The sequence below is a fragment of the Pleurodeles waltl genome, chromosome 3_1 (genome assembly GCF_031143425.1).
Source record: "Pleurodeles waltl isolate 20211129_DDA chromosome 3_1, aPleWal1.hap1.20221129, whole genome shotgun sequence".
Classification (NCBI taxonomy): domain Eukaryota; kingdom Metazoa; phylum Chordata; class Amphibia; order Caudata; family Salamandridae; genus Pleurodeles; species Pleurodeles waltl.
In genome coordinates, this window is record NC_090440.1 from 1,785,454,940 (window position 1) to 1,785,482,918 (window position 27,979).

At 40.0% G+C, this 27,979-nt stretch overlaps 1 protein-coding gene across 11 annotated transcripts in view; it reads left to right on the forward strand.

Moving 5' to 3' along the window:
* ANKRD44 (ankyrin repeat domain 44) overlaps window positions 1-27,979 on the forward strand; it is a 618,040-nt gene that overhangs the window by 247,327 nt on the left and 342,734 nt on the right. For all 11 annotated transcript variants that reach the window (XM_069225839.1, XM_069225843.1, XM_069225840.1 and 8 more), the window contains 5 exons: window positions 1,885-2,085; window positions 6,858-6,945; window positions 11,442-11,584; window positions 20,319-20,531; window positions 22,681-22,759. In XM_069225839.1, coding sequence (XP_069081940.1) covers window positions 1,885-2,085; window positions 6,858-6,945; window positions 11,442-11,584; window positions 20,319-20,531; window positions 22,681-22,759 — 724 coding nt within the window. The remainder of the gene's footprint in view (window positions 1-1,884; window positions 2,086-6,857; window positions 6,946-11,441; window positions 11,585-20,318; window positions 20,532-22,680; window positions 22,760-27,979) is intronic.

Here is a 27,979-nt window from a genome sequence, read left to right on the forward strand (position 1 = left end):
CTTTAATCACTCCATTAACCAGGACTGTTAACAGCTAGACATGACTTTGGTCATACACTGCAGCACAAACGAGCCATTCTCCAGGTGTTGGAGGGCGCCCTGTGTGTGCTTGATGGGCCGGAGGGGTGTTTGTTCTTCTAGGGCTCTTGGTGGCGTTGGATACCATTGGCTGTTGGGTTCTCGTTTACAACTTGTGAGGCTGCATCTGGCCTGGTGGTTCTCATCCTTCCTTCCTAGTCACATTGTAAGCAGAGGTTGATGGGAGAGACCAAGTTAGGACCCTGTCCTATCGGCTTTTGCTACTCATTATATCTTTATTCAGTGCATTTTGTGTTATTGTTTGTGTAATTTAGCAATGAAAGTAGCACCTGCTGGATGGACAGTCAGCTGTGTGGCCAACGTGTCTTCACTGGAGTCAAGGCTTGAACCATGCCGTTTGTCCGGTTCACAGTCGCAGGCATGGTGTTCCTGTACATTAATGCCTAGGATCTTGTCAAATTAAACCACTGTCAGTACCGTGACGCAGGTGTGATTTATGGACTAGGTGACGATTCACAATGGTAGCAACTCTGATGGCCTATTTCGCCTTAAGAACTTCAGAAACACGCACTTTGCGCACTGAAGGCTTCACGGCGTTGAGGAACTCGCTGAACACATTCCATAATGTCACTGCAGCAAGCAGGCACAATTCCAGAAAACGGAAGGAACACAGCCATGCTGTGAGCACTTTTATATTTTATTTATTATTAGTATTTTTGTTGCGCAGGCATTCCCACCTTGGTAGTGGAGCACATTTCACCGAACACTACTGAAAAACATACAATAAACCAAGAAGCACTCAGAGCAGGCGAACAGTCTGTCCTAACCCACCAGGATGAACCTTTAGAGGTTTGTAAGAGCTCCTTATTTCCTGTACAGCCAGTGCCTATAGAAGAGCAGCTTACAGAAAAGGAAATTCCCATACAGCATGGATGCGCACTAGGCACACTGCACAGCCACGTGGTATGTCAAATAGTAAAGAGGATTTATGTTGTGTAGACATGACTAACATCAACAGCACAATGGACAGCGCTTTATTGGGTTTGCCACAGGCGCTACTATTGCCCCATCCAATGCTACTCGTTTTATCACCCTTAGAAATATGAAGGTTTGAGTCATTCATATTGTATTCGAAAACTGTTTATAGAATATCCCACTCGCCTTATTAGAGTGTGCATAGTTGCCTAAACCGCACAGCTTGGTGATTTGCTTCCCAGAGAGACACACTCATTTTTCGTAAAACAGACAACAAATGGTGAGATGAGACATTGATGTATGGGATGACTAATGCACATTTCCATGCCTCTGCTTTCGAACATTGGATAATTAAAATGAATGTTGAGGGTGATGCAATCTGGCAGCATGAAATACAAATCATTATTGCTGCATTTAACAAAGTATCTATTGCTAGGCAGTACTTAGCATGAAGGTAGCTCAGTACAAAGTAAAATATCTGCACAGAGGCCAGGTTCACATAGCCCAATATTTTACTGGGCAGGAAAATACCTTAAAGTTATATCTTTAAATTGACTGACACATACCCAAAATGCTACATGTACCATGACAGAAGAATGTTTACACACTTTTCACATATTTTTGATGTTTGAGATTAGTTACTTTGCAATATAAACACGACCTTGCTGTTGCCATTTTAGAACATAGTGAAGTGGATTCCAGTGCTACAGCCTGTGCTTTTCTGTTGATAGAACTTTGCATAAAGATTTCAGTCTGAACAATAATGTATGCATTGGTAGACCTGAGGTACGGTTGATCCCTATAGACTTTAATCAATGTTATGCCCTGTTTGTAATATCAGGTCCTAAAGTATCTGTTATTGTGTTGCAGGAAGCAGTACAAGTGCTGATAAAACATTCAGCTGATGTCAATGCTCGGGACAAGAATTGGCAGACACCACTGCATGTGGCAGCCGCAAACAATACTATGAAGTGCGCTGACATTATCATTCCCCTGCTAAGCAGTGTCAATGTCTCGGATCGTGGTGGACGGACGGCCTTGCACCACGCAGCTTTGAATGGCCATGTTGAGGTAACACACTGGTCTTGGAGCACAAGGTACATCATGCACAGTGTGCATGGTACCACCTACCTGTTGGCCTGTTATTGGGCAGTCATTTACAGTAGCAAGTGCAGTTCATGTGGAACAAGCAGATCATTAGGTAGATTACTTAGTGACAAGAATATTAATTTCAGATGCATCGCCTGTGAGGGAAGATGACTTGAGAGAGGCGACAAATATCTCTAAATGTGCCCGTTAGTATTGGTTGTTTGAGGGGCAGGCACCACTAACTTGTACTAACTTGTAGATTGAGGACAGAGTGGTTTGCAGCCCTTCAGCCGTTCGAAGCATGCAGGTTACTTTAAGCTGCAGGACCTGATAGTGCTACCTCAGATACGTCTAAAAGAGGTGGATGATTTGTGAGCTTCTCTATTAACTCAGTAACTGAAGGCTTTTGTGGTAACTGGCACCCTCTCTCATTCTCTGAAAAGTCAGATTGCATAGTTGAAAGATGCATACCTGTGGCCTGAATGTCAGTAGCGATTTGAATTGTGCACCCTCTCTCATTCTCTGAAAAGTCAGTAATTGTCCCAATCTTTAAAACCAAATTTAGGATGACCTGGTGTTCTTTAATTCCTTCTCCATTATTGACTTTGGCAAAGATCTGGTGGCTCATACTGAGTACTGTGTTCGAGAAGTGGTTATAGTATCTGGTACCTGAGACGTACATCAAGACAGACACAGTAGAATCATGAGTTAATCTAAGAACATGTGAGATCTAAGGATAAACTGCATAATAAAAAGTCCCCTCTCTTTGAATAAAAAATAATGAAAATGTAAGGTATAATGATGGAAAGGATTACATTTACAGTTACCTGGGAATAGTAATCATTGACAAACTGAATTGGAAAGATTGCATAGTTGAAAGATGCATACTTGTGGCCTGAATGTCAGTAGCGATTTGAATTGTGCTAGCCATTCAGGAGTTATGCCTCTACAGTCCATGGTGAGAACAGTAGATCTTGAAATGTATGGTAACGACCTATGGAGTTTTGCCAATCCAGTTTCACTAAATGTGCAAGGAAAACTCATTTTCACACAAACTGCTGGGGCTTCGTATGTCTACTTCAACATTTCTGTTAACTCAGTCGATGCATTATCTACATGAGACAGCAAAGACTGTTATAGTGTCAGTAACTAGAATTTAATATAAGGCCAATGACAGGATGGCTGGTACAGGGGTGATTAGCTGAGTCATGTGTGCCCTACGGTAGTGCCTGACAGAATCCCTGATATGAGTTTAATCTGAGCTGAGTTCGATCGACTAACTCTTATTGATTTTCATCTAAAAATCTCGTACCATCATGAAGCACAAGTGTCATAAATGATGCTGCTCTTGGTGACTTGAAGAAAGGTCCTACAGGAAATCTGTTGACTTGTGTTAGATTTGATTACGTTCCCATGACAACAGATCCTTGTGACCTGACCGGCAGTTTTATGAGTGCCACCTTCTGGTGACGTATCTGTTGTGACTGGTACCCATGTTGTTTTTTTCTGTAACAAGGAATGCACACGCAAAACATTTAACCTGTGCCACTAAAAGTGGACCTCTGAACATGTAGATCAGCTTCTGTGCTCTTAAGTTTATTAACAGGTTATGCAGTTGTTTCCCCCTCCATGCTTAGGTGGAGAAGGATGTCTGAATCACCATTTTATCTCTCCTTTAATATGGAGGCAGTCACACACTTGGTCCTGCATAACGTTGTAATTGGACAAAGGGCTTTTATAAAAATAATGCTGACATGTTTTTAGAAAACTGATTATATTAACAATGTGTTTTTATAATTCAATTAAGAGATATTTGTGTATGACTATGACGTTTTATTTTCAAAATAATCGGTAATAATGATGGATTGTGTTCAACTCTTAAATGAAGACAAGTAGTGCCCTTTTCGACGGAAAGAATTAACGTTTTAGAATAGTATGTATCAAAGAAATAGGATACATTCTAGTCATGGTTTTCTATTGATAGGCATGATACAGTTGTGTATTTAGACTGTTAATGATTCATCTCTGGCACCTTCTCAGTATAATTTGCAACAATTAGAAGATACACAGTTGAAATGCAATCAGTACTTTGCGTTTTAAAAATATGGCAGTATTTTAAAACTGGCCTGTAAAAAAATATTAATGCGAATTGCTTAGCATTAGGGTTTCTGATTCAAAAATTTTGAGTTTGGAACTGGTTGAAGTAATCGCAAATTAAGTTATTTTTACTGATCAACGCCCACATTTACTTTTTGACTTTTGTGGGGCATTGAACTATTAAGAATTAATTACCACGTGATCAGCATTTGTATTCAACAAAAAACAAATGGTATAGATTGTTTAAGTTTTAACTACGGACATGGAATACCATTGTTGATAATATCGATTTGATGGAATTCATTTAAGTAAACGCGTTCCTGTCATTTTAATTGTTATGCGGAGAGAGGCAGTTAGGCTTTTAATTGATTTGCTTCAAACACAATAATGATTTCAAATACGTAATCTTGACTGTTTCATCTTTTAACTAGTAGAGTATCTGCTGATAGCTATCCCTAACATCAAAAAAGTTCCTTCCAGGGTTTATTCTCAATGTGCTACCACGTTGTCTCTCTCAGGGAATCCCAAAGTTTCAAAGCCAGTCTCTGTCTGGATTTTATGATCCTAGACATCAAGAAAAATCTTCAGGTGAAAGACGTAATAGCTCCTTTACGGGTGTAGGGTTTAATAAGATGTCTCAAAAGATAGGACCCATATAGAAAAAGGAGTGAAAGGAAAAACAAAGGGCCTTGAACTTAATGTTCTTTCCAATGGGCAGCCAGCAGAGACCGGCATGATGGACAGTAGTGGATTAATGTTTAGGAATGCGTAGTAATAGGCGTTCAGACAAATTTTGATTAACCTGTAGTTGTCTTAACGATGACTGTGAAACACCCAGAAAAACATTATGGTAGGGCAGGTGTGAAGTAATATTAGACTGAACCATGGTTTTCTTGGGTGGAGGGTGGAAGGGTCCATAACATTTTCCTGAGGATCCAAAGCAGACCGAAGCAGCCAGTGGATAGCTTTCTAGTATAGGTTTCCAAAGATGACTTATCATCAAACCAGATCCCAAGGTTCTTCACTGTTGGACTGGGAAAAGGGGCCAAGAGGGTAGGGCCACCAGGCTGGATCCTGAACTGCAGGTTGTTACCCACTAGTATCACTTCTGCCTTTCCCCTGTTCAACTTGATGCAACTGTCACTTATCCAGTCTGCATCGGAGGAGAGACATTTCCTTAGCTTCCCTCCGTTGTTGCCCTGGTCTGGAGATAGTGAGATGACCAGCTGTGTGGCATCAACATGGGAAATCAGGGTAAAGCCAAAAGATTCCACAATATCAGCTAGAGGGCATACATAGATGTTGAAAAGGGTTGGGCTTAGTGAAGGCCCCTGCAGGTTCCCCACAAGCCACTTGAAAAGTGGTAGACTAGAAGAGATTCTCATAGACTTAAAAAGTAGTCCTTTAAGAAGGAACCAAGTCATTCCAGAACCTTACTGTTGATCTCACAGTCAAGGATTCTGTCTAAGAGGATGTTATGGAACACTGTGTGAAAGGCAGCACTCAAATCGAGTAGGATGATGGCTGCAGAGCTATCTTGATCAAGGATCCCTCTAAGTTCTTCTGAAACCACAAGCAGGGCAGGTGCTATGCTGTGATGAGGGCAAAAACTGTACTGGGAGGAGAAGAAAGTTGCTGTCTTCAAGTTAATCCGGCAGCTGGCGATTGATATGGATCAACACATCAGCATATCAGATATATTTCTAATCGGGAGAAATATATAAGTGCATGATGTGGTAGCACATTTGGCACTGATAGTACTTATTTGTGTTATATGACATGCTAGTGTGAGGAAATAGTCACAGTTTCGTGTGTTCCTGGCACATTGAGTATAGAAAAGTGGTGTGATCCATGCTCCTGGACATGAATTTGTCAGAGATTTTTCAGAAATCTCTGGGATGAGTATTGTTCCTGGACCAATAACTCCAGAAATCACTATAGGTACATTTGTGTAAAGAAAGGGCCTTTATTCCTACCTACATAAAGTAGTATTTTATGAGGAGAATATAGGAACGCTGGATGGTAGGATTTTTGCCTTTGGCCATACATTTTGTTGTTTTGTTGATTGACTGTATTTTATAAAGTACGCTGATACCCAAGATTGGCTGCCCCGGCGCTGACGCTGGTGTTTTGTGCAGAGTAAATTTGCAGAAATACTGTTTTAGTAACAGTTTAATGTTTTCAGGCCATTATAGGTAAAATGGTAATGCAATCCACTCTTGTTGCACTTCCCTGGATTGCCCTGGGTTTTTAGATTTTCAAAATAACCAGGGGCTGGTAGGATTTCCATGTGGTGAGTGACCCTGGGCACAAATGACACCATCCGTCTAGCCAAATTTATCTAAGCAGGGGCCTACACAACGCAAATGACATATTCATGTTTTTTAGATCATTACTCTGATGGTCAGCATGCCTCCCCATATGTGGGGGTGAAGATGTTATTGTTAAAAATGTGGGAATGTAGGATGGTCTGGCTTCTACAAGTGGCACCATACGAGGGATGGGGGAGCCAATACTGCAAACCCATTACATTTTCAACTGGTTCTTATGGTTGAGCGTAAACACTGATATATTAAAGTGTTATGTAAATAATCACTTTCTGTAAAAAGACCCATGAAGAAGTTCGACTTGATAAATATTACTTTTTTATTCCTTAGATGGTTAATCTACTCTTAGCTAAAGGGGGCAACATCTGTGCTTTCGACAAAAAGGACAGAAGAGCTCTACACTGGGCAGCATACATGGGTAAGAACCGACATTATTTATACAGTGTTGCTTAAATATGATGCTCAAGATTCGGAAAATGTGATATACAAAAATGAATTAAAGTGAGCCATTGATTGTAAACACAATGGAATATGTGATAAAGACTTTTCAAATAGGACCACCCAGGGCTACTCCAATCCACTTAAACCATCATAAGAATTTGCATGTGGGTCTTTTATGCAGAAACCTTGGGAAAAGGTGCTCTGTCAACGTGACACATTTATGTGGATCTGCTTTACTAGCTCATTGCTTATTGGTTAAGGATAGGTGCTGATGTAATTTGCATCATTTTGCAAAATTATGAATGCTAATCAGCAATCAAATTGTTCGTCTCTGTATCTCAAAGTACAAAAGTATAGATATAAAAACTATTGATATTACTCAGTTGAACTGCATTGTGAGTTATACAGCATTGGCATAAAAGTAAAAAGTATCCAAGGATAAGTAAACCTTATGCATGTGAAAGGATATTGTTTAAATGCACAATGGCTTATTATATTACTACCCTCGTTAAATGTCAAATAGTAGAACGTTTACTGATATTATAATTTTTTTTTTACAAAGATGCAGCAAGTAGAACATTATATTCACTATTGTAAATAAAAATGACAAACTAAAATGGGCTGTGTCCGTATCTTTCGGTAGAAACTTTTACTGCTGACAAGTTGCGCACAACCAGGCTAGAATGGTGCTGAGCAGCCAGTTCTATGAGAATCGCTCACCTGTCATTACCACCCGGCAGCTCCAGTAGAATGTTCGATGGACATTCCTCTTCAGGGCCCAACCACGGGCTGTAGACATCTTTCAGTGACACTAAAGCACATCTACTAGAACTTCCCCAGAAAACAAAGTAATGTTATTAATTTGGGATGGATGCCACTTTACCAAAAGCTTAGTATGTACAGCCTGAAGTTCAGAGTTTGGTTTGGAAGGAGCACGACCCAATTAGCATAGGGCCAGTCCTCCCATGCAAGTGCAGCTTCACCAGCTTCTAATGATTGAGTGAAACCCATCGTAGATGACATGGTTCAGCTCCACTGAATTATGCTTAAAGGGCAGCCATGCCTAACATGCCGTAATAGCCACTGTTAGCTTCCTTAAAGTGAGCATCTCTGTCCATAGAGAACTTTCCATTTACCCTCAGCTTTAGGCCATGGTGGCTCTTCATATCTTGAAAATAAATAAGTAACTATTGTATTGTATTGTTGTAAAACAAAATGGTCAACACAAGATCCTTTAAACAGATGATCTTTGCTCAACTCTGGGTATTACCTATGTCTTTGAACACGTTTTTCTGTTATTTGGCCAGCCTTTGTGTGGTGTATTGGATTTTACTGTGTTTGATTAAAATCAGAAAACAATAAATACAATTATGTTCTTATCAACAATAAATAGGTATTGTGTTGTATCTACTTAAAGCTGCAGCCTAAATAATTGCAAGATTAACAAAGGGGTAAAAAAAAGAATAGGCTTATCAATATAATTGTTTCACTTTTGTTGCATATTTACATTGATCTTTGGTAATTATTAGGGGACATTGAGAATAGTCAAGACAGGAGAGTCTGATTGTACAAGTTCCTACTGACTCACTACTGAATTCCAAATCTAATGAGAGACTTTCTCTGGTTGTCATCCAGAGCTTTCAGAGAAGCCTAGTGCAACAGCTGATCGACTTGTCTTGCATGCTTCTTCATTAAAAATTAGTTAATTAGATGATTTCTGAGATCCAGCAGTACCAGACAGAGACAGATTAGATGGTTGATGGTCTCTACGTTAACGGCACAGAGGTGGCATAAATTGTTTTGTCCAGCAACCCTTCTACGACAGCTCTCGAATTCTAAGAAATAGATGTATAGAAGTCGGTAACAAAGAAAACACTCAATTTGTGACTCCAAAGAAGATGCTAAATAAGGTGATCATTAATTCAAGCTTAATTTAAGCAGATCAAATACAAATAACCATTGCCTCGTAGTTTTACCTTGTAGCTTTATTCATTTTGCATACGTCAGGTGCACAAGTGACTCCCAACTTTTTTGATGTATTTATCGATCTATGGGCGAATTTAACTTTTTATGCCAAGAAAGGAAGGTGTTGTTTTTAGGCTATTTCCAGCAACTAAATAGCCATGTTTTAAGAGTTTCTGATGGATATCGGGCCCATGCAGTATCCTATGTCAAGAAACCTTTTTTCATTGGTGACTAAAATTGCCGGAAGGCTTAGTTACAACTGTTGTCTGTGTTGTTGAGTTGATTCACGGGATCCATTAATTACTGACATGCCATAAGTCATGATTGGATGTAGTTTGCTTGAGAATGTGATTATTGCTTCTGAAATAGATCAACGGCCTTGCAGTTGGAGGAAGCGTTTCAGGCCTCCCTTCACCCTCTGGCTCTTAGAAGTCAAAGATTGGCCTTTACTTTGTTGTTTAATATCTATTATCATGCCTGGGTAATTGTAATAATCTACCCTGTCAATTTTGGAGCCATTTATTTTTCATGTAAAGTTAACCTTTAGTAGGTGGAAACAACATCTTATTTTTTGGGAGACTTATTTGAAGATCGTTGAGGTTGTTTTCAGCCAATATAGTGAGTAATCGGAGTATTTTTTTTTGGGGGGGGGGGGAATTGTTAGTTTATATCCGAGATCAAGGTCATTCGTAGATATTGTTCTAGCATTGTTTTTGTCACCAATAATTAGTACATTGGGAGTAATCTGCCCATGCAATTTACACATTTTACCTGTGTTTCAGGCCCTTCAGGTGGGGAATATTCTATGCCTATGATGTCATTCAAGTTAACATGGGGGAAACGTTTCTCAAGAGCCTAATTATAGTTCCCTATCGAGGATGTTAAAGGGGCATTCAGATTTATAATCTGTGTAATTCAAACTATAATGCCTGTAATGGCCCCAGTGTTCTTTTGTTTGATCAAGACAGTCAATATCTCTGTCTTCCAGCTTTCCAAACCAGGTAGGATTTAGGTTGCTACTAATTCTTTGTTTTTTTGTCGGGAATAATGCAATATGTTCTGTTAGTGGAGAGTTTTTGTATTTATCTTGCTCACATTTCTGTTTGCTGCAGGTAGGTTTGTGGTTCCCTCAGTTTGAACATGTTATTGCTTTTTCTTGTTCCTTATATTTGTGCTTTGACTTAACAGACTTTTGGGAGTGTTCGTTGCAGCATGGTAGTGTTCCTTGAAGCCGCAGGGCATGTGAGCTGTATAGCTACTTTACTGCATGGATCGCTGTTTAAAAGAATAATTGAGACAACAGTGTTTTGTTAGTTTGAGGTGAATGGTGAAAGGGCATGCTCACTTTTAGTACACACTGTGTCTGTGAAGAATTATTTGTAATGAAATTCTATGATAGTTTTGGTGCACTTTTTCATTACACCTAATTGGGGGGTGGAGGTCAGAGTTTCTGGTTGGATTCAGGTCCTCCTTTGTGCGATCCATTATAGAACCATTGATATTTCTTCAACTACCTGAATTTGTGTACCTTTTTCTTCCTGTTATAAGGCAGACATTCTTCAGCGTCCTCGGATGTCATCCCCTTTTCTGGGTCGTTTGGGTCAACTGAAGAATTTGTTTCTTTAACTTTACAATAGGTGGATACTTTCATGTCTCTCTAAATCTATAATTGTCGTAATCCCTACTGATGAATCTGTTTTAATCCTGTGACTACAGAAGATGTTACACTTAGTGCCTGTTTTACTGGTCAGACTAAAACTGGTGCTGTAATTGTTGGTTTCTGGGCCCTGTCTGCAAGCTGTCATAGCATGTGTTAATTTGGTTGAGATGTGTAGCACTTCTATTGCATCTTCTAATCTTAGATTTTAATGACTTGCTCGTGCTTCCAATAGCTCATCAGTTTTTCCATTTGAAAGTTAGTTTTAAGGGTGTCTGAGATTGTGTTCATAGCTAACACAACAGAGTTGGTCGGGGATGAATTGTCTACTTTCTGGGCCTGGTAGGCCCATACTCTGGTATATTTTACCTAATTGTTCCCGTAGGTTCTGTAAGTCTTAGTGATTGGTAGCACTTCCTCTTTAGCGTCACCTACCACCGATCGCAGAGTTCATCATGGATGGTTTCTGCGAGCGGAGAGCATGGTATTTTGTGGTATTCTTCACTTCCATATACTGTGGGAACTTGAGTTTGGAGGGAGGTGGTCGACCATGTTTCATCCAACTTTCCTTTATCACATTTCTCATTTAGTGGCACTTCATTTCCCTGCCTCAAATGTTTGCCATTTTGGAGTGGTTCATTCGCCAATCTTCACTTCAAGGAATGAGCTAGTATCTGGGTTGGGGTCAAGTTAAAATGACAACAGATGTGCATGTTGTTTTGGTTTTGAAGCAGTCACCCTTAAAAGAAGGGCCACCAGTCGTGCTTGTGGCTTGAATCATAGAGTGGAATAAACCACATATATTAAGTGTACAGCACATTCATTGTCTTTTCCTCCCCAATATCCTAAAGGTCACCTGGAAGTTGTTGCATTGCTGATTAATCATGGAGCCGACGTTATGTGCAAGGACAAGAAGGGGTACACACCGATGCATGCTGCTGCATCCAATGGGCAGCTTAGTGTAGTGAAGCACCTTCTGAATCTAGGCGTTGAGGTAAGTGGTATCAGACAGAAATGTTGCCAGCTACAAAAAAAGGGAAAAAAACAACATACTAACTTAAAATTACTATAAACAGTATTTGTTGACATTCTGTTCAGTTACAGGTCTTTATCTTCTTCTTGTATAGTTTACCTTTTGTACTCTTAAAGTATGTATTTCATCTCAGCACTTTGATATTCAGCTATTATACACTTAGACCACAACGTTATTATTTCACAATGAAAAGTTTGATAAGACGGTCTTCTCTGGGCAGCGGCAGAAAAATGCAAGAAAAAACACAACGTTTACCTCCCTGGTCCTGGAAAGGTCCTGGGGACTCCGTCCCCTGTGGCAAATACATTTTAAAAGGAGGTAGGAGCAGGTCACCACCTCCCAAAGCCTCAAAAAGCTCTGGGGACCCCAACCCCCAGGGCCAGCTCAGTAACTGTCCTGGGGGAGCCCATCCCCCGGGACACAGTATTTTCCAGGAAGACATGTCTGCTCCCACATATTCATGCTTGCAGGCAGGGAAACTCTGATAACTCCCACCCAGCTGCAGCAAGCATAAACACCAGCCCATGCTGGGCAAGTGCAATGCCGACTTCTGCTGCACTCAAGGTGGGTGAGCCAGTGGGGCCACGAGGGCCCTGGGTCTCCCTCCTGCAGCCCAACAGAACAATAAGGATCTGGGTGTCTTGGGTGGGCACGGGACACCCAAAATAAATATACAAATGTGAATAATAACTGAGATGGCAGGAGCTAGGAATGAGTGCCCTCTAATGCACTAGCCATTTCAAAATAGATAACATTTGAACATGGTTGCTAGAAGAGGCAGGGGCATCACCAAGCCTCTATTTTAAATGTAGGGGTGGGGGACTGCAGGTAGTACCTCCTAGGGGAACTTATTATATGTTTTTAAAGCACTCTGAGCTGGAGCTCTATGCCCTCCTGCTGGAGTGCAAGGCCATCTTGTGGTTGCTTTTATGTTTACATGTTGTGGGCTGAAAAAATGTTAAAAGAAAGACACACATGTTGGTTTTATCTAAAAAACAGAAAGGCATCTTTTCTGAGCCTTTTAAAATTTGTCAGCTCACAAAATGTCACCAGAAAAATTATATTAAAAGAAAGACTGACATACATGTTGATTTTATTTTTTAATTAACACTTTATTAAACATTTTTATAAAAACCACTGTTATTACGCATTACATTTTGTGAATTACTGAAATATACATTTGATTGAAAACTGGTGATTTTTGGAGAAGGATGATAGATCTGCTTTAGATATATACATTAATGTGCTCACCCCTTGATAAAGCCATAGGGCCATGTTTTATGTTTTGGTATTGTGAAAGTAAGTCTGCCTGGGTGTTGCCAGGAACTGTGAGATCGAACCCACACTGTGCATGCCAGAAGGCCGTTCATAGCAATGGGTTGGCTGCTTGTGAGGGGACGGGCTCCAGACTTGGCCTCAGGCCTAGCTTTCCATGCAACCCGCCACGGCGCATGGCCTTGGGTTGTTTGCCTGCGGGAAGTTGGATGACTCCACACCAAGGGCCATGCATGGTGGGGGTTGGTTGCCCACGGGGAGTTGGGTGCAGGGCCTAGCAGCAGTCCTTGCCCTGTGGCCAACCCCATGCTGTGCAAGGCCAAAGGCCATGTGCAGTGTGGAGTTGACATTACGTATAGTAATAATATATTACTTTATATTTAAAAATACATCCTAGACATTAATTGAAATAAACAATGGTTAAAGTGACGTGTTAGTTAGGTATGGCAATAATATTTTGCTTGGCATTGAAAAAACCCATTAAACAATCCCTGAAAAAAACAAAGGTCAAAGGGATGTTATAGTTAGGTGAAACTGTCAGTTAAAATCATACCGTTGTAAACAAAAAAACATGGAAATTCATCAGTTATAGTTATCTCAAGTAACTACTGTATATCCCTTGCCCTAAGGTAACTATAACTAATTACCCTACATATTGATTCACTCATTAAATGTTTTATGACATCATTGATCATTTAACAGCAACATTTGCAATGACATCATTGATGACAAGACTGTGCATAGCGGGGGCATGAGTTATAACCTTAGGGCACTAGTTACTTGAGATATCTGTAAACGGTGAATCATGTAAAACGGTATTTTTTTAACTGACATTTTGGGGGTAGAATAGGTCAAACTGACTGCGTCCACCTCTTGACAACTGTGTGACTACAGAGGAAACACTCCCCTTTCTGATCCATGAAGCCCTTAGTTTAAAAAAAAAACTTCGGGTTAATGTCATAGTGGACGCCCCACTGGTATGAGAGGATAGTCTTAGTTTATCTGCATGTAACGCATTTTTGATGTTGACAAGAAGTTCTTTGAACCTCACGAAGACCTTATGACAAATTTTTGGCACCAAAAGTAGGCTGAAACATGTTGGTAGCTTTGAGTGGTAGGTGAATCATCATGTTCTACCTTTACACCACAGTTCTGATTTTAACCTATACCAGGGGCATCCTATAATAAAGGAACTTCTTTTGGGTATACCCCTAGCTATTTATAACCTTGAATCTGGACTGGTGAATTTGTTCTGTTGTTATGTGGTTTCTACTTTGGTAACAGGTCTGCGTGCTTAGGACGGCAGCACTCCTAAGTGTGGGAGACCCACACGCTTAGTAGCTGTCTGCCGAACTCCTAGTTAGCTCACAGTGCCTTGCTCAAACCTCCCGAACGCACAAGTAAGTGGTGATTATGGCAACCCTAACATGACACTCCAACTCCCCATAGAAGTTGTGGAAACAGATTGTACCCCTTTCGCTCAGTTACTCACGCATGTCAAGAAGAGACACAAGATAAATTTTCAATGCATTTTTTGAAACAGTCACAATCTAGTTTAAAAAACATGTGCTGTAATAATTAGGCAGATGAAACAAAGCAAGGTAATCAACATCACAATCATGGTAAAGGAAATGCATAATCCCACCATGATGCAAATGGTTCTAGATGTTCCAAGAGATTCCTACCTAACCCTGTGTCTACGACTCAGAGCATAGTGGTTGTAACCCTCTACCTGGCCCGATGTAAGGGACTGTCTCCAAACCTATACCTGGATAGAATATCAGGAATCGCCTGCCGTGTAGATGGCAATTCCTCTCGGGAAGCTGGTAATTCAACACCAGCAAAACTGCCTGTCATACAACACGCCCAGGATGGCCATGACCGGAATGCCCTCTACCCTCCTTGGGTCATTGTACAGTTTATGTAATAACCTGTGCAACATTGAGACCACAGTTATGGTGTAATGTGGTGTCTTTGAGATAAAAGCTGGCTCCTTGACTTGCAAAACAAGCTAGCATATTCTGTACTGCTTTTAGCAGCCTTGGACAAAGAGTACTGATTATATGTAGTGCAAAGGCTGATTAAATGAGAAACACGTTCCTTGCTCTCTAAGAATAAAGCAACTGATGAAATGTGTAAAACCTGTCTCTAAAAAGCAGTCTCACTAACATGATTAAAAACATGTATAAAATGTGGCTGAGACAGAAACTGTAAAACTAAGCAAGAACAGGGTTACCCAACCTGGCCAGTAAAAGGGTCCTCACAACATTGCAAAGTAATATCAATGTTTATTTTGTTGAATCTTCTGGAGAGCATTGTCCTACTCCAGTGTGGGAGGTCGCCTATGATGTAACATGCCATGATAAGATATGGGTGAGGCGACCTAATAAACATCTTTTTATGACCCTTTAGGCTACTACTTTTGCATACAAGACAATATTGACTTGTTTCCTATAGTACTCAAGTACCGTAGGTCTAATGATCAGATGTGAAATGACTGCAGATTTTGTAACCTAAAGGGCAGTGATGATGCCTACAGGAGCCTCTGGTGGTAGGTGGTGGTGTTAGGAGGCAATATGTGCCACAAACACCTGGCAGTTTAGCAATGAAGGGGATACTACAGTATGCCTTATTTAACCCTGATAAACATCTGAGTGGCCAGCATGAGGTACTCTGGACTCAATCTACATTTAGCTGGCTGTTGAGATGGTCTTGTTTGATGGAATCGTTCAGACTTTTCACAAACATTTCTAACTTCACCTAATGGTTCTTTTTCCTCTCTAGGTTTAACCAACTAACTCTTGCACACAGTGGTTGTCCATAAAGTTTACTATAAACATCAATTTTGAAACTAGATCAACCGAGGTCTTCCTCCAAAGGTTTAAGGCAATGGCTATTTCTCTTAATAGTAATCACTTTCCAGAACTCCTCTCATGTCCTTGTGAAAGGTATACATTTAAACAGTTTTAGTGGTGATGGTAATAAAAAGCAACATTCTTCAAAATCCCTTTCTAATGTACAGCACGTGAGCTGTTGGTCTGCAAAACAAGAAGCACTACTGGGATGTCTATCAGTGTTTAATTGTGAGTCGATATTGAGCTCTTTGGGGTGTAGCGAAGTGCTGCTCGGGGGTTTAGCTAGCTCATCTGTCTGAGCTCAAGAAAGAGAATATAGAGGAAACTGAAACTTCAGATTGGGTCAGACCCTTAGTCTTGTCCAAAGAGGATACCAGCTTATATCTTTGTGTTTCTCTGCATACCTTGGATGCTTCAGTTGTCATTGACCACCATCCCTTACCTAGAAGACATGAAACCCTTGCACTCCTGGGTGGCACCATAGTATGTTCCCCCTTGACCTCAGACAAGCCAATCATGAGGTTGAATTTGCAGAGGAGTCAATGTCTCCCATTGTCTTTCTCACGCCGTCTGGACTGTTCCAATACAATAGGATGCAATTGGGCTTAGCATCTGTGCTTCATGTTCCATGGTTCATCTGTATAAAGATTTGAACAAAAATGTCAAATGCTTCCAGGATGACATTTTGGTTTTCTCCAAAAATGAGGACAACATTGCACTGTTTTGCATATATTTTGTTCAAGGTTAGCAACGAAAGGTCTGACCTTGTCTCTGGAAAAATGTAAATTATTCAGACAGCATATGGGGTACTTCGGACACTTGATTTTGGCCCAAGGGTTAGTACAAAATCATGCCTAATTAAGGCTTTCCAGAGGGCACTATTGGCCACCGACAAAGATGTTAATTGTGAATTTTGCCCCAAATTTGTGGAAAACATTGCCACTCTTATAGAACCCTTGTGCAACTTACTGAGAAAATGTGAACGTTTTGTGTGGTGACAAGATTAGCAAGCAGCCATTAAAGCTGTAAAGGATAAAATTATAGCCTCTGCTTTAAAACCATTTTGTCTTGAAAAACTTTGTCTATTTCAGTGGGTGTCAGCTTAAATGGCATAAGAGCTTTTTTGCCCCAAAAACATGGGAGTGAAGAATGGATAGTAGCCTATCGCCGGGACGTTTACTTTGACAGAACGGAAATATGCTGTCATTGAGAGGAAACGTTTCTCATGTGTTTGGGCGATCAGTCGTTTCCCCATTTCATCTGTGGAAAGAGGTTCAAGTTGTAGACTGATCATATAACCCTTGCCTACATTTTGTCTCCAGGCCAAGGCTTAAAGTTCACTGCACAGTTGCCAGCCTGAGCTGTAAACCACAGGAGGTCTGTTTAGAAGCTCAGGTCTATGGAAGGAACAACCAAACTGCAGACCTTTTACTACACACTTCATGTGAGAATGAAGGTGAACAGAGTTAGGGGATGAGGAAATAGATGTGGTGATTAATTTGAATGATGTTTACACCCTCCAAACTGGTTACATAGATGAGGAACTGATGGAAAGAGGATGATAAGGTGGGTTTGGTGAAGAAACATGTGGCTCCCTCCCATTAAATCTCTAAGTGGTCCCATACATTCCTTTGCCCAAGTGAGTGCAGAATTAAGTGCAGTGAATGGATTTGACTTTCATAACAATGTATGTGTTCCTTCCAAGGGTGTTTGCTTAAACATGCTTTCTTCTTGCCACAAGGGTGAGACGGGCTCAATGATTTGTGTAGGTTGCATTTCTGGTGGGCCAGAATTGAGATTAATGCTAATTGTTAAATCAGAGAGTGTCCGGGTTGCATGTACAGTGATAAGTACAACCAGTTCACTGCCCTGAATTTACATGGGAAAAGTTGAAGGTTGATATTCCTGGTCCCTATCACAAACTTTCCTCTTGCATGCAGTATGCTCTAGTTATCATCTATTTTCAGTCTACGTGGCCAGAGGTTACGTTTGAACAACCACTTCTGAAGTTTTAGACTTCCACATGGAAGGGTTGTATGATAGAACCACGTATGGCAGAACAACGCATGCCTTAACAATGCATTGGAACCACAACCGGGTTGTTTCCATGCTTGCCTTTACAATGAATTTAGTTTTAAAAGCATGCCTAGTAAAGGATGTGTGGAAACGGCATGCAAAAGGGCATGCATGTTTTTTTATGCAGCCACGCCCCACCCACCCTGAGGTCCAAAACTACCCCCACCCTTAATACCTACCCCAAACCCTCTCACTCACCCTGAGCCCTGAAAATAAAACTAGCCCGAACCCCCCCAGCTCTGCCCCCATAAAACCAAACTACACCAACACCCCTCACCCGCCCTGAGCCCTAAAAAAAAAAAAAAAAAAATACTGATCCCTCCCACCTGCCCCTAAAAACTAAACTACCCCAACAGCCACCTGCCCTGAGCCCTAAAGCCTTCCCCCTAATAAGTAAACTTTCCTGACCCCCCACCTTCCCTGAGCCCTAAAAAAAGACCCCACCCCTGCCCCTAAAACCTAAACTAGTAGACACTTCCTACCCGCCCTGAGCCCTAAAACCTTCTTCCCTAGTGAGTAAACTACCACCACCACCCACACCCACCCTAAGCCCTTAAAAAAACTATACCAACCCCCCCACCCTGCCCCTAGAAACAGAATTACCCTGACCCCCCACCCCTGAGCCCTAAAACAAAAAAACTACCCTGACACCCCCCCACCCCTGCCCCTAAAAACGAAAGTACCACAACACCCCTCACCCACCCTAAGCCCTAATTCCACCCCATCTCGAAAAACTACCCACCAAACCTGGCCCAACCCCAATTACCTCGCCACATTCTCTCCCGATCCTTCCTCCTCCCGCACATCCTTAAACCTTCCTCCACCCCTTTAAAAATAAACTAACCCACACCCCGCCCTAAGCCCTAAATTAAAAAAATACCCAAACCCCCACTCCCTCCCCTAAAAAAACAAAACAAAAAAAAAACCAACCCCACTATAAGCCCTAAAAATAATAATAAACAAGCCCCGCCCCCTTTAATGCCCTGACTCCCCACCCACCGCAAACCCTTAATCCTACTCCCACCCCTGCTCCAGCCTCATTAACCTGACTGCGTCCTCTGCTGAACAACTCATGGCTTTTTCTGTGCCTGAACCACGCATATGCGTAGTTTAACACATGCGTGATTAAGGTACAGAAAAAGCCAAGCATTGTTACGGCAATCGTGGTTAGGCTTGCATGGGAAACGTCCGCGTCATTAAGAACCTGTGGTTAAGGACATTTCCCACAAGGAAGTCATATCAAGAAGGACTTCACTGAGACGATTGTTACAGACAACACAGTGAACCTTGCTTCCACCAAAATGACTGATTTCTTCCATCTTCATGGTGGAACTCACTTGAGGACTTCCCTTAAAGCTCACAGTGCAGTCGGCAGGTTGGACAGTTTAATTGTTATCTTAAGGACAATGTACATCAAGCCAGCCAAGAACACATTCCCTTTTCTTTAGCCATCTTTGAGAGAATGTAGGCTTAGAGAATATTCCCAAGTAGTGCCACAGGTATTAGCCCATTCTTCTAATACAGAGGGAGCCACCCTATATCTAAAGTATATTCATGGTGGCCCAAGTGTAAGCCGTCTTAGGGCAAATCCCATGTTTCCAAATCCAAGCTCCTTGAGGTCAGGAGTCATGTAGAGCCTCAGCAAACCTGTACCAAGGAATATTTTGATAATGTCAACAGGGCCAAAACTCCCAATTTGCTGTGGTTGGATACATCAGGATTCACCAACTAGGTCTCTCCCTTACTGAGTTGCTAAACTCCATAGAAAAGTGTTATCACCCAAGATAAGAGGTGTTGGAATGTTAAAAGGATTTCCAAATCCATACAAGCATGTGAGAGCCAGTCTGGATTTCATGGTACATTTCTTATTAACCCAGCCCCTAATGTTCTGATGGCTCCTTCTCCTTTCGGGAAAAGAGTAGCTAACCATCAACAAGGGCCCGAACTTAGAAGTCTGGGGTTTATTGAGATCATTCCCAGAGAGCATTTTGATACTTCTGAAGTTGAGAATGATTTTGAATGTAATGCTTCTAGTGTTGGAAGTGTGAAAAAGGTTGCAAGGATCAGGATTCTATTTTGGAGAATCATCCACGAATAGTTTTTTTGCTGTCCTGTTCAGTGTTAGATTTTATTCCTCTCTCTTCCCATTTGTTTCCTTTCCTCCTTGGTGCCCTCCTGTGGGTTGTGCCCTGAGAACCTCACAAATGTTATAATTCTTTGTAGGTACACAACTGCATTTCATGATGAGGTTTCTTACATATTGGTTCTCATTTATTCATGCTAATAAATCATAATTATTTACTATGCCTTTTAGCCTTTAACGTGACACCATGTTTTGCTCCAGTGCTTGTAAACAGTTTGGTATCTTTGGATCAAGATGTGATTGAGATGTGGTGCCCTTGGGTATTGGTGGAGTGTGCTGTTTTAATGTTCAAGGTGAGGATTGCCTGACATCTTACTAACATGTTCCACCATCTTGTCCCTTTCAGATAGATGACGTTACCACCCATGGGAATGCTGCGCTCCATCTTGCCAGTTACAATGGGCAGGATGCAGTGGTGAATGAGCTGATTGACTATGGTGCTAATGTGAACCAGCCTAACAACAAAGGCTTCACTCCTCTGCATTTTGCTGCTGCCTCAGCCCATGGCGCTCTGTGTCTGGAGCTCTTAGTAAACAACGGGGCGGATATTAATCTGCTGGTAAATATCCATTTTTTATGTCTAGGCTTTTTTACTATATTTTTGTACATTTGTGATTTGTTATGAAAGTAAGTGGCTACTACTTGTTTTACATAAGTTACCTCTTTATAAGTTATGAACACCTTAAATCAGTTGTTTGGAAGGACCTCATATCCTGTTTACTATTTTTGTGTAATTTGCTGGACACCAAAGCCAAACATTTATGGTCCTACATTATGGTCTAGTCACATTTTACACCTCCTTTCCAAAGAGTGATGCATTTGTTTTGTTATTCTTTCTTGTAATTCTCTACGTGTATTAGCACATAAGTGGTAGCTTTTAAATCTCTTTTCTGGGTTTGTTGAGAAATAGAGACCTATTTAAAATGAAATGTATGCTGTAGTCTGTATTAAATAGTGCAATGGAGTTAGAGAGTTTTCACTTTGAAATGGAAGTCATGATAAGGATGCTGCGACCCCCTTAGTAAGGGGTTTGGGAGACCTTTAAAACATTGTTTTTCACAAATGTATGCTTGGTAGGGTGAAACAGATTTCGGATGAGATATTTATGAGAGTATGATTTAGGTTTTTTTGTGTTTTCTTGGAAAGTATACGCCTGCCAGTGTATGTTTCCATTTTCTTTTAGACTGAACAGTAAGCCTAAATGAGCATTCTCACATTCTTCCTACTCTGCTGACTGAACAGACTATTAAGATGGTGGTTAGTAGGAGGCTTGTGTACTTACCTATCATGTCATTTTTTAACCCATATCATCTTTCACTTTAGATGTTTGTTTTATGAGCTTATGCCAGAGTTCCGACTTCAGTGAGGGAGTCGTGGCAGTTCAGTGTACCGAAGACTGATGTAATCTGCTTAACCAACCCCATTTTTCCTTTTACTTGCTATATTGCCTGGGATCCAACTTACATTTTAGCATTACCATCGGCATAGTATAAAAAGTCTGATCCAAGAGTTGTAAATGTGTGCTATATACATTAATGGCACCATGAAAATAAAATACTTTTAAGCTATGATGCCGAATATTATGAATGTATAAACACAAGGTGAGCAAAATCTGTTTCTGTTGATGGGTTAATTAGAGAGTAATGCTTTTATAAACTCCATGCAAACACACCAGTCATGGTATTCTGATTACAAAAGTCTTTCAAAAAATCTAAGAGCATTAAAATTTTTAAAATTCATAAAATTATTTTAATTAATTGAAGAGTATTAACATCTTTCAACTTCAATCAATTAATTGCTTCTCTTCAATCAATTAATTCTCTTCAAGCCTGAAGTGGATTATATTTGAACCCATGGATGAATGATTTTGAATTTTAGAAAGAATACCTTTACTTTTCTATTCAGAACATATCAGCTGTTTATTTAGATGCACTTTGTGAAAAAAAACACTTTGATACTAACCTCCTCACAGGGAAATATGTCTGTGTTTGATACATCCAACACCAGCGGCTGGGTAACTGGTGGGTGGAGTTTTGAGCCCCATGTATTATTCCCTGATATGCACACGAAATGCTGACAATTTGTTGCTGGCCGTTTGAATTGTACAACTGTTCATGCTTTTGTGTATTGTTCAAGTGAGCAAAGTGTATTATATCACCATAATCGGCAGGGAGTTTTCCTAGTAAAATGCTGTTAATGTTTGTTGGTGAATATAATTGATGTGAGATCGATGATAATTGTATAAAATGGGTGAATTTATTTTCTTGGCTTGTGACCCCAGAGTATTCCCATTCTTCCACTCCCAACCAACCCACCCCAGTCATGATGGAGTGGCAGCCATATTGTGCCCTCTAGCTCCCTATTGGTTAGTTATGTTTTACTGTTTTGCTGGCAAGTCACCAGCAGCAGCATCCTCTAGAAAGAAAAATTTCAGTGTTGTAGTGACTGGCACACAAGGCTTCAAATGGCACTCTATAATTCTTCTGTTGCTTAGATTGCTGTTGGTGCCTGATAAGAATTCATGTAGTAGGTATCATATCTACAAAGCAATCATGAATAATATGTGAAATGAAAAGTAGAGTAGCACTGGTGGGCCGAATTAGTATTTTTTGTAGCTGTATTAGGTATATTACCTTTTATGCGAGTTTTAGAGAATGTATTTGCATGGACTTAGATATATTTACAATGATGCCATGATTTACTTTCAGAGCAACGATGGAAGGAGTCCACTACATATGACAGCTGTCCACGGGAGGTTCACACGGTCCCAAACTCTCATTCAGAATGGTAAGATGGAGATGTTTTTACGAAGTGGGTATGCAATATTTTGTGGAAGGTTTTAACTCACTAATTATAGCAGTAACTTTGCACCAGTGCAAAATTCAATTTGCAACGCACTTGCTGCTTGTGCAATATGGAATAGAACAAACAGTTTTTACACCATTTCACATCACAGAGATTTTTGCACCAGGAAAAATGAGAGAAAATAGATTGTGAAACGTGTAACACACTTATTGTTTGTACATAATTTAAGTTAATCATGGTTATTTAGCAAATATTTCCTAACTTTTGTATGTTACTTCTAAATACGTCTGGGTTGTAGTTCATCTGCTCATTGCTAAGTGGGCTCCTATGGGCCTGTTTCATTTAGTGCCAATTCCAAAAGAATTTTCATTCAGAGAGTAGACTTGAGGCTTCCAGCTAATAATGTGTCTTAATTCTTTAGTGATGTATATTTCAGTGTGGGTAAGTTACCGTTTCTCCTAATAACACTATTGCAGTGTATACAGTTTAGGCAAGGAATTGTCCCTGCCCTCATTGTGTTTTGATTGCATTAATTTATGTTTTAACTTTGGCAACTAATTCCTTGATATATCTGGACCGTTGCTATGCGAAGATGGCTTTATCTTTGAAAGGTCCTTTGAAATCCTCTTTCCTTTCTAAAATGCCTCATCTTTTATTCATATTTCTTTTAATATAGTTGCTCACTGTGGAAACTTTAGACACAAATGAGAATTGTTTTTGTTTTTAGACCCATTCTCTTCTTTGTTTCTATTATGTTTTTGTGCTTCCTCAAACATTGACTCTGGATATCCCCTCTTATTGAATGTTTCACTAAAATATTCTTCATTTTGTTTGTACACATCTGTGTTAGAAGTGATCCTTTTGAGGAGAATGAGTTTTGAATATAGAAATGTATAGACAAAGATCATCACACTTTTTTTTTTTTAATAATCACAGACCACAATGCAATTGTGAAAATCATTACAGTCGTGCTTTGTGCACTTTTCGTAGGTTTATATAATCGTACATTGAATGCTTATTATTGCCTGGGATTCTCTGAAGTGTACTGTCTTGAATAAAGCACACTTTCCATTTTGTATTAAAAGAAACAGCCTTGAAAGCATTCATAGTAGTGCACTGAGGAATTACAATACATATACCCTGGTAAATACATATCAGATTCTTAACGATTGTATCCCCAGGACAGAGATTATTACTCCACGGAATGCTTAAGAATTGTAGTATATCTGAGCGCTAAATGCATTGGGTTTAAAACATTTGGATGTTATTGGAAGCTGATTCTTCAATCTCTTTTTTAAAAATAAACTACGCTTTATTTGCAACTTATGCAATAACACATATTACAAAACTTCTTTTACCTTAGATGCATATATTTCAGATTTGAAAGGTGGGTGAAATGCATTTTCTCAACTTACAATGTCAGTAGCAAAAAATGTGAAACAGCTTTGTTTTTCCGTGTTTTTCCACGGTGCAAATTCCATTTACCACTGTTCCTATGGCAATAGCAGAAAATGTGTTGTTTATGCACGTGCCCTAAGTTTGTACATCAGAAGTTTCAATTTAAACTCAAGCTAATATAGTGCAACACAGTTCACACATTGGATGTCCCTAAAAAAGACTATTAGCAGCCCTGTAATTGTGATCGATTTGCATATCTCATGCCTTCCTATCAGCTTTTAATTGAACAGAGCATTAGTGAAATGTGATAAATTATAGCTGTACAATGAAATGTTCTATATCACCTACCTGAATTGTCTGACAATTAAGCTTGGTGTATGGAGTTCCATTGCAATTCCAAACCTAAGAAGCAGAGCTTTTGTCTAGACGGAATGGTTGCTAACATACTGTAAACATTGCATGCAGAGTAGTTATGATGTTGAAGGATTTTTTTTTTTTTTTTAACGGTTCCAGGAGAAAGTAAATATAAAAGTTTATATTTCAGGAGTCCCTTGTATTATCTTTAATCACTTCTGTTTTTTTAACTCCTTTATTAGCTGACATCTTTAGAGCCTATTTGTATCACATGTACGATGACCCTCATCTCACCAAGGCATTATCTTCCTAACATTATTACACAATCGTATGGAAGATTTCATAAAAACATCACTCAACATCACACGTCCCTACCCAAAGAGACATCTGTTTAATTTCCCTGTAAATGATGTTCCTGCACTTACTTCATGTATTTAAATCCACTGTTGCACCTGCTGAACTCCCACGTGCTTGCCCTCTCCTTTCCAAAACACTCTATTTTCTGCTGTATTCAGCACATTGTGAAATACCCTAAATACTAGAATACATACCATGTGACTCAACTGTGTTCTATATTTGGTTCAGGCCATATGTATAGTATCCTGTTTTCCAAATGATCAGGTGTTTCAGAATGTGGCTATAACATATTTAAGGCTTAAGTGAACCTTGTTAGGTAGCATGGCTGTTGTGATTTGGCCGCACTGCTGCTATAACCAATGTATGTGATATTTATGTAATGTTGTTATCTTTATAGCAGAGCCCCTAGCCAGAAAGTAATGGAGTTCTGTTCAGCGAGGCAGTAGGAAGGACTACATCTAATTGCAAAGACGATGGAGGAATTTATTTTATTTTGACTGCCGGGAGCTGGAATGTATTGTATCAAAGTTGAATGATGTTTCGACACACATCAGATTAGTAATTCCCTATTGAAGTAACAACGTGCAGGACCTATTTTATTTAACGAGAAAGTTTCATCTTCAAGAGTAATTGAGAGACTTATAAAGTGCAACAGTCACTCTGAACCATCCTGACAAACTGTGAAAAGGTGCAGAAGTATTTCTACATAACAGATGTTCCACAAAAAAACATCAGAAGTTATGATGACTAGTGTCTGTCAAAGAACAATTTGAAAGGCTCTGCCAGAGCTGCAGATTCAGAAACAAAAAGCTTTACTTCATAGCTGGGCTAACATAAACGGAGGACCACCCAGAAGTGAGAGCATTCCAGATTGCAGCCACAAGGAAGGGACATAGAAATTCAATCTACAGTAAATGCAGTTTTGCAGCAAGCCCACAGTAAACCTGATGAGCATCGCACAGGGTATTGACCCAAACCTATCTTGTCACGGAGCCAATGAAGGGTTTCTCAAAGACAGACTGACCATCATCTTCTGAACCATCTGCAGTTTGTTCCTGAAAATAGTAAAAAAATAAAAAAAGCTATGCTTTAAAACACTTCTTTGTGAATTGTCCAGTGTAGAAAGAATGTGGATACTCAGTAGTAATGGATGCCTAGTTTTCCGTCACTTTCAATTGTAGTTTATACTTCCAAAATCAAATATATTAACAAATGTACATTTAATACATAATTATCATGATTGTATTCATCTTATATAAAATAGTGTTAATAATCCATCAATTATTGAGATGATAATCTTATTTAAGATGGAGCACTGAAGAGGCATAAAATATTATGTAGTGCCAAACACTCAAATTAAAAAAGCAACGTGCTGGCAATAAAACCTATATTACATTTGCTCATACTGCAAAGCAAGCCATTTCCTCAAAATCTAGAGCAGTGGTACGTGAGTTAAAATCACGAGTGTCCCATTCTACCTCCAAATGCAAGTATCGTGAGTGTGCCAAAAGATGCACAATAATGACTGCAAAGACAAATTGTGATTATCGGAAAGCTCATTCATAGCCATTTTAGTTTGGATTTAAATACCAATAAGTTGGTCTGATAAATAATATATTTGTAACCTGGGTAGCACAAGCCTTAAAATGCCATGTAAGAAACAGCAGACTGAGAAATTTTAATTAAACTGTTATCTTATAGGATTGCTTGAAATATAAAATCAGGATATATTGGTCTACCCCCAAATGCAAGTATCGTGAGTGTGCCAAAAGATGCACAATAATGACTGCAAAGACAAATTGTGATTATCGGAAAGCTCATTCATAGCCATTTTAGTTTGGATTTAAATACCAATAAGTTGGTCTGATAAATAATATATTTGTAACCTGGGTAGCACAAGCCTTAAAATGCCATGTAAGAAACAGCAGACTGAGAAATTTTAATTAAACTGTTATCTTATAGGATTGCTTGAAATATAAAATCAGGATATATTGGTATGTTAAAAAATTACCAATTGTCATCCACCAACATAAGATCAGACCCATTTCAATGCAGTTTATTTCTTGGGGCAGTGAGGTTGATTTTTGGACTTTAAGGATCTTGAGAGACGGAGTGATCAAAGACACCATAACTGATTTAATGAACCATTTGCAGTTACCCTGTTCTGACCAAGTGTCTTCACAAGGACGTATCCTAAACTTTGAAATAGACGTGCTACTGGCAGGATCAACCAGGTATGGGTTGCTAGATACTGCCAAGTTACGGGGATTCTATCCTAAAGGATTTGGGTTCTGATATGTTGTCACTCAGAACACAGAGGTGAAAAACACCCCTGTAATGCACATTTTGCCAATCTGTAATTTTATGTATGACCCCCAAAATCATCAGCCTCTGCTTTAAAATGCTGTTCAGGGGCAGAGAAGTAATCGAGACAGCCATACATAACATGGCCTCTCTTACATATTCCTGTCCCAAATGTAAGAAAAGAATTAAAAAAATGTATCTAACAATCATTGTCTGGACCCCACCACCTTACCTGTGCCCCCCCCGCAGCTGTACTTTCTGCCTTCACTCTAAACAGATCAGGAGCACTGCACTGACAGGCTCTGAAAGAGCGGTCACCCTGGCCTGGAATGCCTTTGTGAGTTAGCAACAGTGGGTTACGAGTTTTGTTATCAACTGTTGCTACGTCATAGCAGTGTGATGTAATTGATAAAGGCTAGAGGCTTCCTGTGGAAGTTCTGTATAACATATATAATTAAGTAACAGTGAATTACGGGGATGTTTTTCACTGAGGGGTTCTCAGTGATATGAGCTAGAGAAGAGCGAAGCTCGAGTGTCTATGATGTCACTCGGAACCCCGTGGTAAAAATGTCCCTCTAATTTGCTTTTTACCCATCTGTAATGTTATGTTATGTATGCTCTCCGCCCCATTCCCCCAAAAACAAATCATCTGTCCCTGCTTTTAAGAGCAATATGTAACATAGCCTCTGCTCCCTGTCCCAAATTAAAATAAAACCTGTTACCCGCCCCCACCACTCTCTGTGCCTTCTGTTCCCTCTCGTTCAGCAGCTCTTCTCCCTGCATTCCAGC